General features: G+C 55.6%; 4 protein-coding genes across 14 annotated transcripts in view; 2 read left to right on the forward strand and 2 right to left on the reverse strand.

Annotated features, from left to right (window-relative positions):
* Positions 1-4,847, forward strand: KIF12 (kinesin family member 12). 9 transcript variants are annotated; one of them, XM_071765615.1, is made up of 16 exons: positions 1-236; positions 428-634; positions 761-839; positions 916-1,037; positions 1,196-1,271; positions 1,378-1,503; positions 1,591-1,726; positions 1,960-2,051; positions 2,300-2,435; positions 2,523-2,641; positions 2,763-2,867; positions 2,959-3,269; positions 3,429-3,786; positions 3,863-3,999; positions 4,102-4,241; positions 4,374-4,847. In XM_071765615.1, the coding sequence occupies exons 1-16, from the start codon at positions 49-51 to the stop codon at positions 4,436-4,438; spliced, it is 2,397 nt and encodes a 798-aa protein (XP_071621716.1). In that variant the 5' UTR covers positions 1-48; the 3' UTR covers positions 4,439-4,847. The 9 variants fall into 9 exon arrangements, with proteins under 9 accessions (XP_071621716.1, XP_071621717.1, XP_071621714.1 ...); XM_071765616.1 differs by having other exon boundaries at positions 4,105-4,241; positions 4,374-4,557; XM_071765610.1 differs by having other exon boundaries at positions 3-236; positions 4,400-4,847.
* On the reverse strand, positions 4,560-9,574 carry VTN (vitronectin). Of its 2 annotated transcripts, none has more exons than XM_071765635.1 (9): positions 9,477-9,574; positions 7,818-7,967; positions 7,276-7,395; positions 6,590-6,946; positions 6,344-6,483; positions 5,933-6,089; positions 5,693-5,842; positions 4,925-5,197; positions 4,560-4,754 (listed from the first exon to the last, which is right to left on the reverse strand). In XM_071765635.1, the coding sequence occupies exons 2-9, from the start codon at positions 7,876-7,878 to the stop codon at positions 4,636-4,638; spliced, it is 1,377 nt and encodes a 458-aa protein (XP_071621736.1). In that variant the 5' UTR covers positions 7,879-7,967; positions 9,477-9,574; the 3' UTR covers positions 4,560-4,635. The 2 variants fall into 2 exon arrangements, with proteins under 2 accessions (XP_071621736.1, XP_071621737.1); XM_071765636.1 differs by lacking the exon at positions 9,477-9,574 and adding an exon at positions 8,480-8,535.
* SARM1 (sterile alpha and TIR motif containing 1) lies at positions 9,556-21,559 on the forward strand. Its single transcript, XM_071765623.1, has 10 exons — positions 9,556-10,929; positions 13,329-13,947; positions 14,106-14,318; positions 14,443-14,534; positions 15,003-15,238; positions 15,358-15,451; positions 15,923-16,112; positions 16,199-16,320; positions 16,892-18,555; positions 21,425-21,559. The coding sequence occupies exons 1-9, from the start codon at positions 10,469-10,471 to the stop codon at positions 17,019-17,021; spliced, it is 2,157 nt and encodes a 718-aa protein (XP_071621724.1). The 5' UTR covers positions 9,556-10,468; the 3' UTR covers positions 17,022-18,555; positions 21,425-21,559.
* Positions 21,388-21,944, reverse strand: part of SLC46A1 (solute carrier family 46 member 1) — an 18,948-nt gene continuing 18,391 nt past the window's right edge. For both annotated transcript variants that reach the window (XM_071765641.1, XM_071765642.1), the window contains one exon: positions 21,388-21,728. In XM_071765641.1, the coding sequence (XP_071621742.1) occupies positions 21,629-21,728 (100 nt within the window). In that variant the 3' untranslated portion in view covers positions 21,388-21,628. The remainder of the gene's footprint in view (positions 21,729-21,944) is intronic.

The raw sequence follows: 21,944 nt of genomic DNA on the forward strand, positions 1-21,944 counted from the left end.
CTTGCCCCCTGCCGTGCGGCCGCTCTCCCGCAGGGCCGGCACCGGTCAATGTTTAACCGGAGCCGTGGTACCGGTTGTGCGGGGCAGCCCAGGCCGGCTGGCGGTGGCTGCTGCCGGGAGCTGCGGGGACCCCGAGCCAAGGGGCCTGGGGGGCGGATGGAGCCGGAGGGGAAGCGGTGCTGGGTGCCCCAGCTGGGAGCAAGGCCCAAAACTCTCCCATGGAGCCAGGAGAGACCGTAAGTTGGAAGGAGGGAGGGAATGGAGGGGACAGAGGCCACCCCGTCCTGGGCAGTGACCACCCGGCCTATAGAGCCACCTGGGCAGCAGGCTGGGGTTGGCACCTTAAAAAGACTGCGGGAGGGACACCAAACAGGATGGTGTCTCTATGGGGACACAGGGGGGGATATTGTACTCTATTCCCTGCCAGGCTGTGGGGCACAGCAGGGACAGGAGGACATCACAAGGACAGAGCAACTGTGGGCCCCCCTGCCCTGGCCCCTGGGGTGCCTGTGGGCAGGTCTCCTAGACAGGGGGCACCCACCTCTCCACTGCCCCTGATGTCCCAAAGGAGCCCCAGCAAGGAACAGGAGGGTCCCGTGGTGGGCAGAGACACCCGCCTGAGAGTGGTGCTGAGGTAAGTGGGGACTGAAGGGCTCAGGGGCATGGTGGGGCCCCTCCTGGACTGGGAAGGGGCACAGCAAGGCACCCCAAGGTCCCTATGGAGTGACATCTGTGTCCCCACCCACACCCCCACCATTAGGGTCCGGCCACTGACCTGCACGGAGACACAGCGAGGTGACCGTCGGGTTGTGCACAGCCTCGGTGACAGCACCATCCATGTAAGTGCCAAGCCCCTGCTGGGGTTCGAGGGAGGGGCCGCAGTACCCCCTGAGCCTCCATCATCGTCATGCCCAGGTGAGCTCCGCCAGGCACGATGCCACCTTTGGGTTCAGCGCTGTGTTTGACGAGGGCGCCTCGCAGGAGGCTGTGTTTGAAGGCAGCGGGATGAGGCAGCTGGTGGAGCTGGCGATAGATGGGTGAGTCCAAGCGAGTCCTCCGTGGATCCCAGCCCTCCAGCCCACCCTGCATCGCACCCGTCCAGGCCTCACCGGCCGGGGTGCGTTGCCGGGGCCGTGCCAGGAGGTGGCATCTCTGTGCCACCGCTGGGGCTGCGCCTGAGGCTCAACATCTCCAGCTTCGCCTGCACCGTCTTTGCCTTCGGGCAGACCGGCTCGGGGAAGACCTACACCCTGATGGGACCCCTGGCCCAGGTACGAGGACATCCCACTTTCTGACTTGATTCTGGTTCTCGCCTGGTGCTGGGAGGAGGTGGGTGCTCAAGCAGTGTGACTGTGCGCCCTCCTGGCCTCTCCTCAGAGTGAAACCCGTCCGGCGGCCCCGGGGCTGATGCAGAGGTCCTTCTCCTGCCTCTTGGAGCAGACCCGGAACCGCGGCTCCGACTTGGTTCTCAGTGCCTCCTACCTGGAGATCTACAATGAGCAGGTGAGCACCCACCCGACCACCCAGCCCAGCCCCTCTGGCACCCCACGCCCCACTCCCCCAGTGCCTCCCCTCTACCATACACCCCAGGTCTGGGACCTTCTGAGCCCGGGACCACCATGTGCCTTGCCCCTGCGATGGAGCAAAACCCGCGGCTTCTACGTGGAGAACCAGCTCAGTGTGGACTTCGAGAGTCTGGAGGCCATTGCCGATCTGCTTTTGAAAGGTGCTGGGCCACGTCTGCAGGACTGGGGCATGTTCAGGGTTGCCAGACCTGGTATGGGGGGACTCAGCACCCACTCCTGGGGCTGATGGGGCTCTGATGGCAGCCAAGAGGGTCAGCTCCCTGCCCTGCTGCAGAGCCCAGGCAGGTTCCTGTCTGACAGGGAGTGGGCAATGGGTGCTGTGCCAGGGTGTGGGGCATTGTGCCCCCCTGCAGCTCTCTATCCCTCCCAGCAGGATCCCAGAGGCGACGGACCTCAGCGCACGCCCTCAACAAGCACTCGAGCCGCAGCCACGCTCTCCTGACCATCCACATCCGCAGCCGGGCTGTGAGCACGCATCCTGCTTCGAGCCCATGGGGGAGGACTGGGAAGTGGGGGGGTTCTTTGTGGGGCTGCAAACAGCCCCCGGGTGGGGAAGGGTCACATCCTCTTTCACAAGGATCCATTGGTGGGGCTGGGGTTAGAGCAGCAGCGAGACAGATCTCGGACCCAGGGGCTGGGACTCTGCTGTGAGCTATGGGGAAGGGGTGAGGGGGGCCAGAGCATCATCCCCACAATGTGGGTGTGTCCCTCAGCCCAGAGCCTGCCCCAGCAAGCAGGGCATGCTCTGCTTTGTGGACCTGGCTGGCAGCGAGCGAGTGAAGGAGACCAACTCCAGTGGGGAGCTCTCCGTGGAGGCCAACAACATCAACCGCAGCCTCCTGGCACTGGGTAAGACAGGGGTTCCCCCCCATGGGAGCACAAGCTGCTGGTCCCTGTCAGAGCCCTGTTGCACCCCTGTGTTTCATCCCCTGTCAGGACATTGCATCTCTCTGTTGGCCAAACCCCGAGGGAAGAGGACACACATTCCCTACCGGGACAGCAAGCTCACCCAGCTGCTGGCCCGCTCCCTGGGTGGCTCGGGCATCACCCTGATGGTACGTGCATGGAGGAGGCTGGGCAGGGGTGCATGCATCTGCAGGGTCTCATCCCATGGAGGGGTAGGCAAGAGTGGGACCCCCTAGCTGGCAGCTCACCTGTGGTTCTTCCTCGTTGTAGGTCGCCTGCATCTCCCCATCCTCACGCTGCCTCTCGGAGACACTGAGCACGCTGCACTATGCCAGCCGGGCCCGGAGGGTCACCACCAGGCCCCTGGCCAACAGGGTAGAGCAGGCAGGGGCTGTGGGCAGGGTGCTCAGCCTCAACTGGCGGGACCCCCCCCCCCCCCACCAAAGCCATCCCCTTGTCCTCCCAGGTGTCCCGGGAGAAGCTGCTGCAAACCTTGGAGGAAGAAATCCATGCCCTGCAGCTGGAAAACCTTTCCCTGCGCCAGCAGCTGCGCCTGCCCAGGGTGCCAATGAGAAGTGTGGAGGTCCCAGGGACGCCCTTGAGGGCAGGGGTATGGCCAGGCTGGGGAGGAGGCATATATTGCCCTACAGGGCTGCATCACTCCCCTCTTGAAGGGCAGCTCCCATCAGAGGGGCAGCTCCCATTGGAGGGAGCCCCAGCCTGGCCCAGCCTCTACGGGCTCCTGCGGGACTTCGTGGTGGAGAATGAGCAGATGAGGTACAGGTAGCATGAGCTCAAGGGGTGGTGTGGGTAGTCAGAGGCTGGGCAGCACCCTATGTCACCCAGCCTCTCTGAGTGACTCCCTGGGGCCAGACAGGGCTGAGAGATCCCCTGGAGGCTGCCAATGCCCTGCCCTGCTCTCTCACTATTTCCCAGGCAGCCCTGGATCTCCTCAGATCCCAGCAGTGATGTCTCAGCTGGCCCACCCTGCAGAGCCACCCACAGCTCCTGTGACAGCCAGCCCCTGCTCCAAAGTGCATGCACCCCTCATGTCCTCCCTGGCCACCCTGCAAGGCTCCAGCAGCCCGAGACAACACCTGCCTCTGGCCTCCAGCTGCCAATGAGCTTGGGAGAACCTGAGCTCCACAGGCATCCCCAGGTGGGGGTGAGGACACACAAGACACCCATCTGCTGCCACCCCCTCTTGCAGAAGCTGCCTCCCTCCTCTAGGCGCCCCAACTGCCCGGGTTGCCCCCAGTGCTGGCCTGGGCCAGCTGATGCCACCATGTCCCAGGTAGCCCCCGGGGAATCTCTTTGGAGAGGGGTGGCACAGCACAGCACAGCAGTCTGACACCTCTGCTCACCCCTAGACACTGCCAGGGCCCCCTGTGCTGCAGCCAGTCCCCCATGAGGGAAATGCCACCATCCTGCTGCCTGGACAGGAGGACATGGTTCTGCCTGGCTCCCATCAGCTCCCTGGGCACCGCCAGCCCCACCAGGGGAAGAGGTGAGAACTGGGGCCTCTGGCCATCCCCAGGCATCTGATGCCACTCAGGAAGCCCCTGGGATTACAGGTGGTGGGTATGGGTTTGTTCATGTGTTCTTACAGCAGGAGCTGGGGCAGGAGCAAGAGTTCATCTCAGTGGCACCCGCTTCCCCGGGAACTGCCAGGCCTGGAACACTGTCCCAACCCTGAGGGAAGGGTTGTCCCATCAGCACCACCATGGCCTGGACTACCCCAGCCAAGAGGTGAGAAGGGCAGTGGAGGGAGGCCAGGTAGTGCTTCACATGGGGTCTCTTGGAAGTGGGCACCCATCCCAAGCCCAGACACTCCCACGTGGGAGTGATGGTGACCTGACCCTGCTGGCTCCTGGCTGGCAGCTGCCGGCACTGTCCCTCTCTTCCAGTGGGAAGAGGTGCCAGACTGGCTGGCAGAGCAGATCTGAGCAGCCATGGCTCCCAGCAGCAGGGATCTGGCACAGCCCATGCACAGTTATTAAACCCGGGGGGAACAACCAGAGCCCTCGGGGACAGCGGGATCTTGGACTTCACAGACCACAGGACAGATGGGGCTCTCCAGCCTGCACAGCACTCACTGTTTATTTCTGTCTAGTGAGGGGCTGTGCTGCCTGGCAGGACCCTCTCAGGTGCTCTCCTCCCCGGGCTGCGGGCAGTCCAGCCAGTACTGGGCGATGGAGCGGGGGTAGCGGGGCCGCACCAGGTCCACGCGCTTGGTGCGCAGGTTGACGCGGTAATACTTGTCTGGGAGGAAGGGGAGATGGGTGTCAGGGCTGCCCGTGGGGAGCTGCCAGCTCTGGGCACCTTCCCACTGCATACCAGAGCTCAGAGACGTCAGCGAGAGATGGAGACCTACCCCTGCCCCAGCAGCCCTGGTCCCACATCTCTCCCAGATCTGGTGGCCCCAAACTCACCTCCCACAAAGAAGTAGACGCTCTGGAGGGTTTCACACTTGGAGCCTGACAGCCAATCGTCTTCCACGCCCGCGGAGTTGGAGTCGTTTTGCAGCCAGCCCCACAGTCCCAAATTCAGTGACCGGTGGCTCTTGTACCTCTTGCGCTGGCGGCGAGACTTCCTCCTGCGGGGCTGGTGGGAGGCCACGTAGATCCTGCCGGCCATGGCCGCATCCACCCGGCTGGGCACCCCCCGCCAGTCCCTGCTGATGTACCGGGGGCTGCTCGCTCCGGCTGGAAAAGGGGAAAAGGGAAAGTGAGAGGGGAAGCAACCATGGGCAGCCCCCCAGTGCCTACTCTGAGACCCACAGGGAGCATGTCTTTGTGTGTCTTGGCATGGTGGGCCCAGGAAGAACCAGGAGCAGTCCCTCATCCCACCCTTGGCTGGGCTCAGCCTTGTGCTGCTAAGTCCCCTTCTCTTCCAGAGCCTGGGTTTTCCTATGGCATCTCCAATTCTGGTGGGAATAAACAGTCCACAGCAGCAACACTGTGGTGCTGGTGATGGGTAGTGTTGGGCATAAAGTCTGCAGAAGGTGGGACTTGGGATGCTGTGAGAGATGCAGCCATGGCCTGCGGTGTTCTGTGCACAGCCTGGGCTCCTGCCCAGCACAGTGGCTCATCCCAAGAATCTCTGCTTCCTCCCTGGGTGTCTGCACCCCTTGCTCTCTATTAGCACAGGCTATATGGATACCCTCCAGCCCTTTCTCCTTAGGCTGGCCCAGCTCTTACTCATCCTGCCACCAAAGAGGATCTCAAAGATGTCCTCCCAGCTATCACGATTCATGAAGGCGTAGTGGTTGAACACAGTGGAGGGGGAGGACTTCTCACAGTCTGCCTGTGTGGGCTGCTGGGTGAAGTCGTAGGACCAATAGTACTTGTCTAGGAGAGAATGTGCAGGGCATTAGTGGAGGGACAAACACTCATGGGCAGCAGAGGCTCTGCCCAGAAGCTGGGGGCTGCACCACTTACCCTTGAAGAAATAGACCCTCTCATTGCCACGGTAGCTGTGTGCAGGGAGGGCGAAGGCTGCGTCAACGTTGTCTGGGATGCCTTCAAAGCCCTCAGAGATGTTGCGTGGGTAGTCAGGGTCCAGGGCTCCATCATCAAAGCGCCAGTACTGGCTGCCCTGGGGGGTACAAAACACAGCTGGGGGTCAGGGAACTGTGTGAAGCATCCCCCACGGGTGGGTCTGCTGGGGGAAAGTGAGCGGATGCTGGGAAGCCCCATGGTGAGGTTGTGGCCACCTGGGGCCCCAGACAGCTGCAGGGATTTGGGAACATCTGGCAGCCACTGTGTGCTCGGTGGGTGCCAGGGTGGGTTGAGGAGATGCACTGGCTGCCCCGGGAGCACCTTCAGCCCTGCAGCCAGGCTCCTGCCCACCTTGAATAGGTAAGTCTTGCCCTGGCAGTTGATGCGTGTGAAGGCTGCATCGATTGGGCCCTCAATCCCCCAGACATCGCTGATGAGCTTGGGGTAGCCGGGCAGTACACTTTTCTCATCCAGCTCATAGAAGTACTTCCCTGGGGAGAGAGGGGAGGTGGGAGCATCAGAAGGAACCACAGCCACCAGCAAGTGGTGGCACCACAGCAGTGTGTCCTGAGTCCCTAGGAAAGGTCTGTGAGATACCTCGGAAAGCATAAATGGAGCCGTTCTTCAGGTCTGTGAAGGCGTCAAAAGGTTTCCTGCTGCACAGCTCCTCAGGCTCTTCCTCCACGAGGTCCCGGTCCCCTAACCCATCCGATGTGGTGCTGGACACCTCCTCCTCCCCTGGCACATCAGTCAGTATTTCGTCAGGGCCTGGCTTGTTCTCCAGTGTGGGCTGTGCTGGTGGCAGGGCTGTGGGTGGTAGGGCTGTGGGTGGCAGGGCTGTGGGTGGCAGGGCTGTGGGTGGCAGGGCTGTGGGTGGCTCTGTCCCAAAGTCAACGGTGAGGTTGTAGTCAAGGTAGTCATCCTCTGGCAAGGCGAACACATCTCCACGGGTCACTGTAGGAGGAAACAGGTTTGTCCCTGGCAGCCTGGGGCATCTCCCATGGGGTCTGGGTGCATGAGCTACTTGCTTTCAGGAAATATGGATTCTCATGGACCCCTGGGGCCCCACACTGCAGGGGGCATTGAGCCAGCTGCCCAAAACCCTGGGTGCTGCAGCACCTTGAGCACCGAATCTTGCCACTGACATCACTCTGTGGACACGGAGGGTCCTGCTGTGTGCAGGTGACCCAGCATGAACCCCTTTGAGCCCCTGCAGTTTCTGGCAGATGTGGACAACCTGGTGGCCACTGCCCTGGCCAGAGGGCCAGCCACAGGGCCTGTACCTTTGGCTTTGCAGACGGTGGAGTAGTCACTGCAGCAGCTCTGGTAATACATGCAGAGGGTGTCACACTGGCACTTGTGCCGTGCATCAAAGCCGTCATCGCAGCGTCCCTCGCAGGAGTCTGCAAGAGGCAACGGTCAGCACAGGAGGAGTAATGCAGGGTGGGCTCCAGGATGAAAGCAAACATGGACACAGCCCAGATAGGGAAATCCCACCTCTCCAGGTGTACCCCCCTCCCCAGGGCTATGGTGGCACTTCTCCCTGCTCCCACCCAGGTCCCACTGGGATGGGACCCATGGAGCAGTCTAGTTGTAGGAAGGTTAAGGAATTGTCCAGGCACCACTGATACCCATGTGCTGCCTGCTTGCCTCCTCCCTATGCCGCAAAGCGTAGCCAAAATGGCCATGGCCACCATCTGGCCCCCTCCTCACCCTGCCTGAGCTCCCCACCTCCTCCAGCAGCCAGAAGCCACACTCATTCCATCCCCATACCCTGGCTAGGAGCAGAAGGCACCTGCCAGGGGTCTGCCTGTCTCCAGCTCACCTTCAGCAGCACGAGCAGTGATGAGCAGGGCCAGCAGGAAGGCTGGGGTGAGCAGCTTCATCCTGGGTGTCCAGGAGCACAGCTCTGCTGCGATTGTGTGAGCTGGAGTGTGGCTGCAGCTGGGTCCCCAGCATCCACTGTTTGCTCAGCCTGTCCCAGCGGGAGAAAATAAACAGGCCAAGGTCGGAACAGACGGGAAAGGGGCAGAGACATTCTCCCACCCAGCAACCCCCGCAGCCCACGCAGAGCTGGGTGCATTTCGGGGAAAGAAAAGGGCTCCCCACATGTAGAGGCAGCTCTGGGAGCCACTGGCTATGTCTTTGATGCCAGCACCTTCCCGGACAGGGTGTGGGTTGGGCACTGGGTTCAGAGAGCAGTGGGGGGGGGGGGCAGACCAGAACCAGAAACCAGTTTTGAGGCTCTGCCACACTTATTTCATAGACAGCCTCATGGTATTAACTCTTCCAGCCTCCATCTCAAGAGGAAATCACTTCCCAGTCTCGTCTTGGCAGGACAAAGATCCAGATGCAAGGGGACAAGGAGTGGTACCCAGAGGACTAAGGGAAAAGTCCTGGGCTTGTGCTTTCCCAAAATGTTGCTGTTTGGGAAGACTTGTTTGGGTGATTTCAGCTTTCTCAGTGTCAGAAAGGCTGGAAGCAGACCTGGGGAATCCTAAGGTATGGTGGCTCCTCTGTACATATGGACCAGGGGCTAGAGGTGAGTGGCCGGGAGGGAGAGTGGGAGCCCTCTGCACTTTCACTGCAGTAGGCAAACAAAAGCCTGTGTATTTTGCTCCCATCATTCCCCTTCTGACCAGTCCTTCCAGTTACTAATTAATGTTGACTCAGCTCTTCCAGAAGCTCTCGGTAACTCTGCGATGTTTATTTGATCAGGGGCAAGGAGCAAACCACACAAGGCTACAGAGACACTGCCTCAGGCTGCCCCCTCTGCTGGGGCAGGAGCTGTGGGGTCCATCCCAGCACCAGGGCAGGATCATCACAGTCCTGGGCTTCAATAAGTGATGGAAGATTTTGGGAGGGAGAAGAAACTGAGCAGGATACCTGCTTCTCCTTGCCTCTGCCAGCTCAGACAGACAGCTCCCACCCTTGCTGGAAAGAACTTTTTAGTGTTAAGACTGTTCCACAGCCTCAGTGAGCCCAGGGAAGCCACCAGACATGGGCTGCTGGGGCAGGACTTCTGCAGTCCTGTCACCCCTCTCCTTGTCCCCTGGCCTCAGCTGATGTTGTCCCTTGGTGCAAGCACCAGCCCAGCATTGCACCAAAGCTTCATCTCATCCCTGTTAAATCAGTCCTGAGGGACAATTGCCCTGAGAGGGTTCAGGCTTGAGGAGTGAGCAGGACTGGACAGTGTCTGACCTGCTTTTGCTGATCGCCTGAGACAAAGCTCCCTCCTGTTGCTCCAGGCTGCCAACCACTGTGAACTGCAGACCCCACCAGTAAACTCTTCTCCAGCCACTGAGCTCAGAGCATGGCAGGAGGGTTTGAGTAATGGGGTCCGGGGGAGCTCTAGAAATAGTTTTAATTTCGCCTGCCACAACCAGCAGCCTCCTCCGAGGCAGCAAACCCCTCTGCTGTGCTGTGTTGCAACAGTCTGCATCACTACCCCCAGTTAATAATAATTTAGCAGGAAAATCCTTACTGGTTCTGTGCCGAGCCTCTCCTGCAGTGCTGTGCCGCCCGGATCGCCTTGTTTACCGTTCTTCGCTGCGAGCGAATATCCCCTTCCTCTGTCTGTCCCTGCGTAGTGGATTCAGAGAGGATTAAAACCGACTCTGTGGCATCAAAACATCAACTTGAATTTAAGTCTCCGTCTGAGCTGGTAACAACCTGGTTTTGATGCCAAGGATTTAAGCTGCTCCTCCCAGTACAGGCCAGAAGTGTCCAAAACATTTTTTGCCCTGAGCATGTCTGACCTGGAAAAAAGAAAATAAAAGGGCCCCAGACTTCCTCTGCTCTTTCTTCTATCATGCAAATGCTGATCCCACCCAGCAGAACAGCTCTGAATTTCCACCACGCAAAGAGAGCTTTTACTCCCTGCACTGATCCCAAACCGGTTCCAAACGCAGTGCCAGGGTGACCACAATCACAAGGTGACCACCGCGGTGCCTAACCCTTTCCCGGTCGCAGAGGGTCCTCGAGTCCGTGGGAACCTCTGTAAAAGTAGCACAGGGGTACAAGCCTGCTGTGGAGGTGACCACAGACTCCGCAAAGAGGGACTGTGGGGAGGGACATGCTAATAGGGACAACGGGACAAACCCCAGCTAAAGCTGGGCAGGAGAAGGGCTGTGGAAGGTGGGGTCTGGGCAGATGGCCAGAGCATCTGCAGCGAGGAGGGGGCTACTGCTGCCCAGAGACGAGCCCCTCCTTGGAAAGGCGGCGCCTGCGCGGGGTGACATCAGCCCCCAAGGACCTGAGATGCTGAGCCTGGCTCTGGGAAGGCTGCTCCTGCCACTGCTTCCAGCTCCGCATCCCGGCAGGGCAGGGAGGGGAGAGGGAGCCGGCAGCCCAGCCCTGCGGCTGGACCCCGGGCCAGCCCTGTTCCCCCTCTTCTGCCTCACCTCCGGCCACCTCGGGTCGCCCCAAAAGGAGCCCGGTGGCCCCGCCCGGATGCTCCCGAGGATGCTGCGCTAGATGCCGATGGTGCTCACCTTGCTCGTCTCCCTCTACAAACTGTGCCGGTTCTGCGCCATGTCGGGTGCGGAGAGGCTGTCGGTGCCCGAGTGCGTGAGCCAGGCGGGGAGCTGGGCTGGTGGGGGGAGCTCCCGGGACCGCCGGGAGGTTTCCCCCGGGGTTAATACCGATGTACGGGCAGCCCTGGAGCGGATCCTGCCCGCCCTGCAGCGGGCCATCACCCGTGCCAAGGGGGCGACTGGCCCCGCCGAGCAGCAGAAAGCCATCGGTGAGGTCTTCCAGCTGGTGGAAGAGGCCTGGGGGATGCCCACGCTGGGGAGGGATGTGGCCAAAGTGCTGTGCGATGTGATCCGCCTAGAGGGAGGCCTGGACCTGCTGCTGAACCTGCTGTACACGGCAGAGCTGGAGACAAAGTGCCAGGCAGGAAAACTCCTGGAGCAGATCCTGGTGGCAGAAAACAGGTGAGTCTGCAAACAGTTCCCCTGGCACAGCCATCCCCATCACAGGCTCACCCTCCAGCCACAGCACAGCAGGGTTCTCCTCCACCTATCCCACCCACACCCCCTAAATATCCCTGCTCCAGGTGCTCCTGGTGCACACCTGACACTTGCACACAGGGCTCACACCCAGACAATGCCACAAATTGCCCTGCCATGGCTGGAGGGAGGAGAACCAGCCCCACCTCAGGGATGCTGACGAGGATCAGGGTGCCCCCATGAGCCATCTTCAGCCTGGAGCCACCCAAACATGCTTAAAACACCCTCTGTGGTTGAGCTGGGTTGGTTTGGCTGGAGACCCCAAGAGGCAGGACCCCCCTTAGCCAGAACTGCAGCAGGAGAAGGATAAAGCCAGTTGACAGAGACTTCCTGCTGCTGACCAGGATTGAGGCCATAAGAAGGGGACCAGCAGCCCTCAGAGCACTCCAGTCCATGGTCCCTAGCTCAGAGGCTGGAGATGTGTGTGTTGATGCAGTACCCGCACAGGGCTCACCCTTCAAACACCAGGAATGTGCTCACACAAGGTCTCCAGACAGGCAAAAACACCAGGAAATGTGCTCACACAAGGTCTCCAGACAGGCAGGCTCTGTGCTCTACCTTATGTCTGTTTTAGCATGCTCCAGAGGAGCTGTATACCTACTGTGAGCTGGGTCAGGATCAGTCCTTTCCCTCCTGGGACTCTGTAAGCAGACAGGTCCTCTGTCCCTTGGTACACCCAAGCCCTGTCAGCCCCAGTCAGGGCTCTGGGCGTGTGTAGAGGAAGCTTGGCTGAAGTTTGTGGTCCTGGTCCAGTTTCATGTGTGATGTGTCTTGCTGTAAGGTCATGAACTCACAGCCTGGGCCTTGCTGCATGCCCTGGCAGGCAAAAAGAAGCAACAGCTAAATCAGGAAAGTCCATTAGAATGGAATTAATCCCAGGAAACATCACTGGCATGGGCTGAATTCATCACTTAACTTCCTGGCAAGAGAAAGCAGCTGCTGGAGTCACCATCTCTCTGCTCCAGGAGCAGCTCTTGGGCCAGAATCTCAGAGCAGCTGTGGGCCCCCAGCCTTTCCCTCCTCACAGCCTGTCCCACTATTAACCTCTGAGTGATGGCAAGGAGGTGTAAGGTCCTCCCCTGGATTCAAGCCCCTGGCTTAAAGGCCTCTCCCAGCATCCAACCTCAGCAGCAGTGGTGCTTAGCCAGGAGCTGGACCAGTGCTGGCTCCATCCTGTGGCTGCAGGCAGCTGGGGACCTGGCGGGGCTGTGTTTGTTATCCAGCTCTGTGGCCGAGTCCAGGCTCAGAGCCAGCCCCAGAGGAAAATTTTTTTCCAGAGCTCTCCACAGTGTTTACTGCCAAACCTGCCCCAAGGTCAGTGTGAGCCACGTGTGTCACAGGCTTCCCAGAAATGCTCTTCCCATCTGCCAGCACAGGCTGACTGGCATGTCCTCACCCCCACCCATCACTGGGGCCAAATGTGGTGCTGCTGCCCTTGTGAGCAGCACAGCATGGGGCACCTACACTGCCACTTGTGCCTTAGGTATGGAGCAGCTCCACCATGGCACCAAAGAGGTCATTTCTAAGGCCAGAGGTGGAGCTACCCCTTGCCTCAGGCAAACTTATGGGGGGAGCTGGGATCACATCATTTCACCCTTCCCCACCCTGCTTGTAGGGCACAGCCCCATGCAGGTCTCATTTGAAGGCCAGCTTGGCAGCACAGGGTTCCCAAGGCCCACCATGGCTGAGTAGCAAGCAGCTGGTGGCCCTCGGTCACCTGCTCCCAGCCTCTTGATGTCCTCTTTTAGGACAGGACTGAGGAAATGAACAGCTTCCATTCAAGCTGTCTCCATGCTGCCATCCTAGGACAGGCAAATCCCTGTTTCTCACACACACCATGGTCAATTCTGCATGGTTGCCTGTCCAGGTGTGAAACCTCTGTTCTGGGCTTGGCACCCACCTGACCAGCCACAGGACAGCACTGGTTAGGGACAAATGAGTATTCATCCTCCAACACAAAGCAGCTCATGCACCTCCAGCAAAACTGACTAAGCAAATCTATTTCTAGCCTGGCATTAACCTACTCTGGTGCTGTTAATTACTACGCACATCTTACCTTGAGCACAAGAGCCTCTGGTGTGGTGGTCCTGGACTATGCACTCCCTATCCTGTCCCACCATGTGCTGGATTCTTCCATCAGACCCACACAGGTTCTTCTAGAACCAGCCTCACCATCTCACTGCCTCACAGCCTGACAGCTTATCTGTCAGCTTTGCCCCACATGGAAATATCTGGCTGTCACAGGGCAAATGCCACTGAAACACTGGGGAGTTCACATGCCAGCCACGATTCTCAGTCCCTGCTTGTGCCTCTCCTTCCTGCAGGGATCGGATCGCTCGGATTGGCCTGGGAGTGATTCTGAACTTAGCCAAGGAGCGAGATGTTCCCCAGCTGGCGCAGAGTGTCTCTGGTATCCTGGAGCACATGTTCAAACACACTGAGGAGACGTGTTTCCAGCTCATCTCTGACGGAGGCCTGGATTCTATCCTCTACTGGTGCCGCTGGACAGACCCCATCGTGCTGCGGCACTGTGCCATGGCCTTGGCCAACTGTGCCATGTATGGAGGGCAGGCCAACCAGCGCCTGATGATTGAGAAGAGGACAGCAGAGTGGCTTTTCCCTCTGGTGTTCTCAAGAGATGATGAACTAATCCGCCTGCACGCCTGCCTGGCCATCACAGTGCTGGCCACCAACAAAGAAATCGAGAAGGAGGTGGAGCGCTCGGGGACGTTGGCTCTGGTGGAGCCGTTCATTGCCTCTCTGGATCCGGAGCGGTTCGCCTATGAGATGTTGGGCAGCAGTGACAACAGCCAAGGGAGGACAGCAGAGGATCTGCAGAGGCTGGTGCCCTTGCTGGACAGCTCGAGGCTGGAAGCACAGTGCATCGCTGCCTTCTACCTCTGCACAGAGGCTGCCATCAAAACCAGGCAGAAGAAAACAAAGGTAAAGGGTAGGTTGGCCTGAAGGAAGGAGATGCAAAAGGGAAGGGGTGCCACAACTGCATCTCGGTGTCTTTTGTTCCCATGTGAGCTCCCCGAGTCCTCAGGCTGTGAGGCAGAGGAGGGAAAGCAAAGTCATGTCTCCTACCTTTGTGTCCCCAGGTTTTCAGTGAGATTGGGGCTACGCAGAGTCTGAAGAGGGTAGTGTGCTATTCCACCAGCAGCACCACCTCCTCCCTGGCTAAAAAGGTGTTGCGCATGATAGGGGAGGAGGTTCCTCGGCGCATCCTGCCCACAGTTCCCAACTGGAAGCCCTGCGAGGTGCAGACATGGCTGCAGCAGATTGGATTCAACAAATATTGCCAGAGCTTCCTGGTAGGACTGGTGCTGGGGGAGGGACGCCTGCATGGGTTCTTTTGCACCATCTTGCAGCAGAGGTGTAAGCATCTCACCCAACAGCTTTTCCTGGGACCTTTCCAGCCTGGATTTCTCTTGACAGGACCACCAGGTGGATGGGGACATTCTCCTGAGGCTGACAGAGGAGGAGCTGCAGGAGGATTTGGGGATGCACTCCAGCATTACTCGGAAGAGGTAGGAGCACCACAAAGGCATGCTGGCCTCTCTCATGGACATCACCACAGTGGCAGAACCAGGGAAAAGGCTTGTGCTTTTCCCTTCTTGCAAAGGCAAGAACAGAGAGGCTCAAAATGAAAAACTTGGACTGCCAGGGCTTTTCCAGGGCAAGATGCTGCCCAGAGGGATTTCTGCAACAGGGCCAATGGACAGGAGAGGTGTGAGATGGGGAGGGATCACAGAGGGGCACAGAACTGGCATCCTCTAAGTTACCCAGAAAGAAGAAAGTTTAACTGTGCTCCTCATACCTCCATGTTCTGATGACCAACAGTCACACAACTGGTTTTGTATTCCTTTAGCTCATTCTTCACCGTGGCATGTAGCTGCACTCCCTCCTGTGCAGATAAAAGATGTGGTACCAAACATCTCTAAGTCTTGCCTGGTCCAGCAGCCTGCCCTCTCTGCTCTCGTTTGTTTCTCTGCCAGGTTCTTCCGGGAGCTGACAGAGCTGAAGACCTTTGCAAACTATTCCACCTGTGACCACAGCAACCTGGCTGATTGGCTGGGCAGCATTGACCCCAAATTTCGTCAGTACACCTACAACTTGCTGACCTGTGACATCAACCGCAACTTCCTGCACCGGGTGACAGAGCAGCAGCTGCAGGAGGACTGTCACATCCACACTGGCTTCCACCGTGTCCGCATCCTCACCGCTGCAAGGGGTGTGGGTCCACCTGCTGCTCGCTGCTCCGGAGCAGTCAGATTGGGGATGAGTATCAAGGGTTGTTTGGGATGAGCTGTTGGGTATTTTTAACTTTTGGTTGCCATTTTCTCTGCCTAGAAATGCTGCACTCCCCTATAACGCTGCAAACGGCGTCTGATGGGACTGATGTATTCATCAGCTACCGGAGGAGCACTGGGTCACAGCTGGCCAGGTGAGTCCTGCAGGCAATGATACGGTGCTAGGCTGAAGCCCAGAACCATTGGTGATCAGCTGTGGGGAGAGCGTGGAGCCAGGAGAGCTGCAGACTGCAGCAGGCAGAGGGAGAGGCTGCCAAAAGCTGCAGTGCAAGTGGGGACAGCCCAGGCCCTGAGCTGCATAGGGGACAGGCTAATTCCCAGTCCTGTCACTCCCACCTCCTTGACACTGACTTACACTTTTCTCACAGTGTTCTTGTAGGGCTGTTGGGGATCACAGCAGGGAATTAATATCCTGCTCCCTGTGTTTTCTGAGTGGGCCTTGATTCCCATAAGCAGGCTGGGCTGGCAGCTGGCATCAAGAGGACAGTGTTGTTCTCTGTGGGAGCCTGTTTGCTGCTCCTCTGTATCACTATGTCTTTGTTGATGAGGTGGGAAACCTTGGAGCTAGCAGCTCTCCTCACAGTGCTGTTTCCTCTCATCACCAGCCTGCTGAAGGTTCACCTGCAGCTGCATGGCTTCAGTGTGTTCATCGATGTGGAGAAGTTGGAGGCAGGGAAGTTTGAGGACAAGCTGATCCAGAGTGTCATGAGTGCCCGCAATTTTGTGCTGGTCCTCTCACCAAATGCATTGGACAAATGCATGGCAGACCCTGAATGCAAGGACTGGGTGCACAAGGTAGGAGATGCCATCAGATGGGAGCTTTGCAGATGCTGGAGCAGGAAGGGTCTGGTGATGAGATGAGCACTTGTGTGTTCCTGCAGGAGATTGTGACAGCCTTGAACTCTGGAAAGAACATTGTACCTGTTACAGACCATTTTGAGTGGCCAGACCCAGAAACACTTCCTGAGGACATGAGGGCTGTCCTGAAATTCAACGGTATCAAGTAAGTAATAAGAATATGTGCCATAGGGTAATCTTGACACCTGGGGAGAGTGGCTTGCATAAGCAAGTAGCAAAGAGCACAATGGAATTCAGAGAAACCAATGAGGGAGGCAGAACAGTCCAAAGGGGAGATAAGTCACTTCAGGTACTCCAGAGCTTGAAGGGAGCAAAGGTCCTCACCATAACTGTTCTGCTGCTTTTATGCTTGGGGCTCCTCTGGTTGACTGAGCTCCTCATCTTGTTGCTGCTGAGAGGACACCCATCCTGGTGGCCCCAGCCCTCCAGGCAGGAGTGATGCTGGCAGGTTCTGCAGCTCACATGGGTTCCTCTAGCCTTCTGCTTCTTCATGCAGCAGCACTCCAGGCTGGCATCCCAACCTGCCAGTCAGGGCAGAGGGGAGGGGGCTATCTTGCAGCATCCAGCATTCTTCCCTTTTCTTTTGGAAAAAAGGGAGTTTCTAGAGAGTTGGAGTGGAGGAAAGGGCTCTCTGGTTCCTGGCCCAAATGAACTGAGCTATCATGTGGCATCTTGCACAATGGAAAAATTCAACCAAATTTTTCCCTCAAACACAGGTGGTCCCACGAGTACCAGGAGGCCACAATCGACAAAATCATCCGCTTTCTGCAAGGCCGTTCCTCCCGGGACTCCTCAGCTGGATCGGAGAACAGCCTGGATTGCTTGCTCTCCGTGGGCCAGACCTAGTACCAGCACAACCCTTCATCCCCTCCAGAGACTTCCCAGCTGACCCCTTTTTATGTGGAGCTAAATTTCTCCCTCTAGATTTTTCCCCATCTTAGTACCCTGGCTTGATACAAGACCTGTGGCTCACTACCCTCCCTCCATCCTCCAGATATGAACCCCGGGCTATAAAAGGCCAATACTCACTTACATGGTGCCTGGTAAACCAAGACAGGGTGGACTCTGGGATGGAGTTGTCTTCCACATCCTCCCTTGGAGCAGGACACACAGGCTACACCTCCAGGGTATTAGGGACACCAGGGCTGTCCAGACCCCCACCGATGGCTGCAGCTTCCTCTGGAAGCACATCCAAAGAGGAGGGATCTTCTGAGGACTGAAAGCTGGGGAATTGGTGTGAGATACATCACAAGAGAACACGAGAGAGAAGAGCAGTTGAGGGAAGAGTCCACAAACATTGTGTGGCCTCTGCTGGGTGCCAAGGGAACATCAGAAGCTGAGAGCAGGAAAGGACAAATAAAAGCTAAGCCCTAACGAAATCCCTGTGTTTGGGAAAGATAACACACAGGGCTTCTAAACTGTTCAGTGGAACCTTTCTCTTTCCCAGTAACGTCCCTTTATCACATGAGCTCGCTCACTCCCTGAGTGCCTTTCACCACCCGATGCTGCAAAACCGCTTTGTGCTCTTATCTCTGGTGATAGAAGTTTGGGTTTGGATCCCATAAATTTTGGGTTTGGATCACATAAGCAGGATCTTCACAAAAAGGGCTTTTAAAACAACTCCCTTCCCTCCACCTGATGTCTCAGCTTTACCACTTGATCAGGTCTACATTTTAGGGCACAGGAGGCTGGAAAACACACCCATGCAGATGCAGAAGATGCTAATTTCTTTACTGTATTTGTTATTATTGGGTTATTATACACCAGCTGTATTTTATTTTGGTGGTGGTGCTCCACAGCGGATCTCCTGTGGTCTGCTCCTTCTGAGCTGGCATATCTCTTTGCTGATAAACACTCATCCCTGTCAGCCCTGGCTAAGCTCCTCGGGCCTGTCCCCTCCTCTCTGCTCAATGCAATACCAAGCAGTATTTATTTATTTCTACCAACAACTTTTCAACATCCACCAGATCTCTTTGCAGTTGCTCACCCTGAAATATCAGGAAGGAGACAAGTCGATGCAAAAAGCAGGTGGAGGCTGCCAGAAGTGAGCACCAGCTGTGAACACTGCAGGTGAGGAACCATGGGCACCCTGACACATCTCCCCTGAATGCTGCACTCCCAGCCTTATCCTGCTTCTCACACCAGCTTGGAGGGTGAGCAGGCTCTCAGCAGCATGCTATTGTGCAACTGGAACAAGAAATTTCAGGTCGTTCCTGAGCTTGTTTTTTCTGAATAATGCAAAATGACGCCCTTGTTCAGAGCACACATGGGAGGAAGAGCAAGCCATGGCCAGGGAACCAGCCTGCCCTGATGCTCTGGAGACCAGGCTGATGCACCACCCTGCAGAAGAAGCAACTGCCTCCAACTGTCCCCACTCAAGGTAACTCGAACCTTTTTGGAAGGTAATGAGGTGTCTGAGCCACTTTGTCATTCTCCTGGCACTCACCACAGCCTTGCTTCCTGCCTTATTAGGAACACAAATGCCTCTCCTTCTGGCTTATATCCATCAACATATGAGAAAAAGAAAATCAAAATGTTAAATTCTGGTGCCTAATCAGAGCTTTATGGATAGTTCTTATCAGCTCAGAGTTAATGGCATCTTTGCTCTCCAGTGAAAGGTTAATAGCTGCATATACCTGGCAATAATCAGAAACAGAATCTATCTAATCTTCAGACTAAATATGAGATAGCCAGGAGATGAGACCAAAGGTGAATCTGCCAAAGGATAAAAGCCATTTGTGTGCTGCTTTAGGGAAAAGTCCTGAGTAACTGATTGAATGTCAAGGCCTCCATGGCCCCTAAAGGAGAGCCACACAAACAGTCCTAAGGACTTTTCTCCCTGCAACAATACACAGTAAGACTATTGCATCTTGTTTACCAGGAGCTCTCTAGCAATTAATCTCCTCACATCCCATTCAGCCTAGAGATTTACTTGTCCTATACAGGTTAAGTAGATCTCACTTGTGATGAGATCCCATCTCATGCTCCAGCTGCTCAGACTGCAGCTCCTCCTGTTTCCCCATCATTCAGTTATTTTCACCCTAAGGAACTCGCCTGCTCTTGACAAAACATCCCATATCCAGCCCCTTCCAGTCAGAGCAGACAGTCTCAATGAAATTAATACTTCTACTCTCACCTTTCCTTATTCCTTTGCTATGTCATGTCAGAAAGGGGTTAAAGTTGTTCTATCAGACACCCTTAATAAATCTGGTTTAAACTCCAAATGCCCATCTCTTTTCTGTTGGTGTTATATGCCTCTCTCCCTGCAGCCTTCTCATGCTTGCTCTCTCTTGTCCTCATGCTTTTTCATCCACCAAGGGGGCAGCAGAACTGACATTCTGCAGGCACATTGTGAGAATCCATGCTTCACACTCAACTTCGTAGGGACTGATGTAACCCACTGCATCCTCAGGGACTCTCTACCTGCTGGCCACGGTCACCAACATGGATCATGTATTTGGCTTCTCATTTGTAGTTCTTGGAGGACAGCCTAGAAAAACGTTGTTTTAATTTTTTTAATAGAGCATAATGGTTCCTATTGAATTTCTCCTTTGAAAGCAAATAGGGAAGCAGAGCCAGTACACAAGTTTCACTTCACTGCACAACACTGAGTGGCTACTAGGACTGGCATCCACGGAGTCTGCTGGTAGAGAAGATTTCCCTGACAATCAGTTCAGCTACAAACACCTAATGCAACACTCACATCATGCCCTGTTCCTCAGGGAGGTTAATTCTGGGCTTAGCCTGTAAATCAGACATGGGACTCCTGCCTACATCCAAGGGCATCACCACATAGATCAAGTAGTTCAACTTGATCATAGAGCAACACCAAGTTCAAAAGCCTCCCTACTCCACCTCCTGCTTCTCTGCTCCCCAGTTCTCCAGGTTTTATCACAAACTCCTAAGGAGCAGGCAACAAAGCTGCCTATGGGCATTTCACATTTACTGCATATTGAAGGACAGGCTACAGACTAAGCACTCCTGCAAGTCTAGCTTTGGTGGTCAGGAAAAGCAAGCTTTGTCTGCTCTCAAGTCCCAAATATGCATCTTTCCCTACTCAGAACTCTCACAGTTTCATTCTCCACAAGGCAGATCTCTTCCTGCTGCTTCTGTTTGCTGCAGTCATCAATAAAGAAGGCAGCATGAAAATAATGGAGAGAAGCACAGAATGAGGTAAGGACAAATTACATCAACAGCTGTACAAGGACAGCTATCTTTTCATGTACCATAAAAGAGAATGGAGGCTTATTCATTCTAAAAGTAACATATCTGCTCAGCAATTTCCCAGTTAAGGACATCATTGGATGCATCTGAACACTGTGTGCAATGCAATGTACACAGAACTGCTGGTTTATGGCAGTTCAAAGAAAACAGAATCGTGGCAATATAGTTGATGCTTCAAAAAGAGCGTGGGGTTTGCTTACTGGCACCAACATAGCTCAAGAGAGGCAGCAGAAGTGAGGTCACCGACACAAAATCATGCCACATGGAACAAAAAAAATTACCTCCAGAGACACAAGTCCTATCCACACAACAGCCTACCCAACAGTGCCGTGTATTGATGAGGCAGGATTGGTTCTGGCTCTGCCTTCACATGACACGAGGGCACAGCTGTCACACTTAGCAATATGAAGGTCTTCATTTAGGGAGGCCCCCTTTTGAAAATTTGTCTTAATTTCATCAGCTTTGGCAACTGTCAATTAAGGCACTTACTTGCACCTTGGTATCCTCACATAACCTATTACTTCTCAAAAAAACCTCTGGAATCCTGTGCTGAGATGCAGACACAGGCAGGACACAGCACTGCACTCCTCACAAGCACTTCATGCATTAGGACACCTCTAACTTGGGAAGCTAATTTAGTTTTATCAACAAGGACAGTATTTGCACTCCCATGGCAAACTACCACTAATACTAAAGATTTCTGCAGGAGTCTAGTCTGGCAGATGACATTTATATTCTTTTTATTGACAACACAGAAGTTTGTGGTGCAGATTTCCCTCCTCAGCAGCACAGTGCTGGGTTACTCTTATTCATTCTCACTCTGCTGGCTTTGGTCAGGGCCTCACCCACACCAGCAGCTCATCTGCTTACTGTAGTACTCAGAGGGGGAATATATTGGGCAACTACACCAGAATTCAGTCCTCTCTCACCACTAAAAGCATGACACAGAACCTTCCCTTCCCACCAAAACACTAACCAGCCTTCCAAATGGCCAACAATAGCTTTTATTTTTTATTTACTTTTAGGTCTCTTGTGTTTTCTCTGAGAGATGAGCCAACACAACAGCTTCACATCTGCAAATCAAGTTCCATCTGGTAGTCAGAGATACGATTTCCAATTCTTTGGCATTTAAAAATTATTAAGGTCAAGCAGGATGTCCCTCCCACATCCCATCTGTCTTTCAAGAGAAGAATAAAGAGTATTCTTCAGATGGACACTGACAAGCTGGCTTATTCCTTGTTGCTAAGTTGCTGCTGAGCATCTGCAGGGGATGGGGAAGCACCTGAGAAGTGAAAGTAGTCATGGTTGGAGTCCCAGATTTCTATCCACCTAAGAAAGAAAGAACAGTTAGAGCCTATAAGGGCACACTGGGACACAGCTGAATGAAGTGAGTTTTACAGTCTCAAAGGAACAGAACAAAATGACCCTGCCAGGAGCTGTTTCACTTCCACCACAATTCCCAACACATTCTCTCTCCCAGAGCTAACCAGGGGATTTGTTTTCTTTCACAACACAGCTCTTGCTTTAATTAGTAGAGAAACAACA

This window comes from Heliangelus exortis, chromosome 21 (genome assembly GCF_036169615.1).
Source record: "Heliangelus exortis chromosome 21, bHelExo1.hap1, whole genome shotgun sequence".
In the NCBI taxonomy this organism is placed as follows: Eukaryota; Metazoa; Chordata; class Aves; order Apodiformes; family Trochilidae; genus Heliangelus; species Heliangelus exortis.

Coding starts and splice junctions, on each gene's coding strand:
- KIF12 (XM_071765608.1), top strand. CDS start 49: ATGTTTAACCGGAGCCGTGGTACCGGTTGTGCGGGGCAGCCCAGGCCG. Junction 840..915: donor TCGGTGACAGCACCATCCAT/GTAAGTGCCAAG, acceptor CGTCATGCCCAG/GTGAGCTCCGCCAGGCACGA. Junction 2,436..2,522: donor CCGCAGCCTCCTGGCACTGG/GTAAGACAGGGG, acceptor ATCCCCTGTCAG/GACATTGCATCTCTCTGTTG.
- VTN (XM_071765635.1), bottom strand. CDS start 7,878: ATGAAGCTGCTCACCCCAGCCTTCCTGCTGGCCCTGCTCATCACTGCT. Junction 7,396..7,817: donor CACTGCTCGTGCTGCTGAAG/GTGAGCTGGAGA, acceptor TGCCTCTTGCAG/ACTCCTGCGAGGGACGCTGC. Junction 5,843..5,932: donor GAGGGTCTATTTCTTCAAGG/GTAAGTGGTGCA, acceptor ATTCTCTCCTAG/ACAAGTACTATTGGTCCTAC.
- SARM1 (XM_071765623.1), top strand. CDS start 10,469: ATGCCGATGGTGCTCACCTTGCTCGTCTCCCTCTACAAACTGTGCCGG. Junction 13,948..14,105: donor CCAGGCAGAAGAAAACAAAG/GTAAAGGGTAGG, acceptor TTGTGTCCCCAG/GTTTTCAGTGAGATTGGGGC. Junction 16,113..16,198: donor GCAAGGACTGGGTGCACAAG/GTAGGAGATGCC, acceptor GTGTTCCTGCAG/GAGATTGTGACAGCCTTGAA.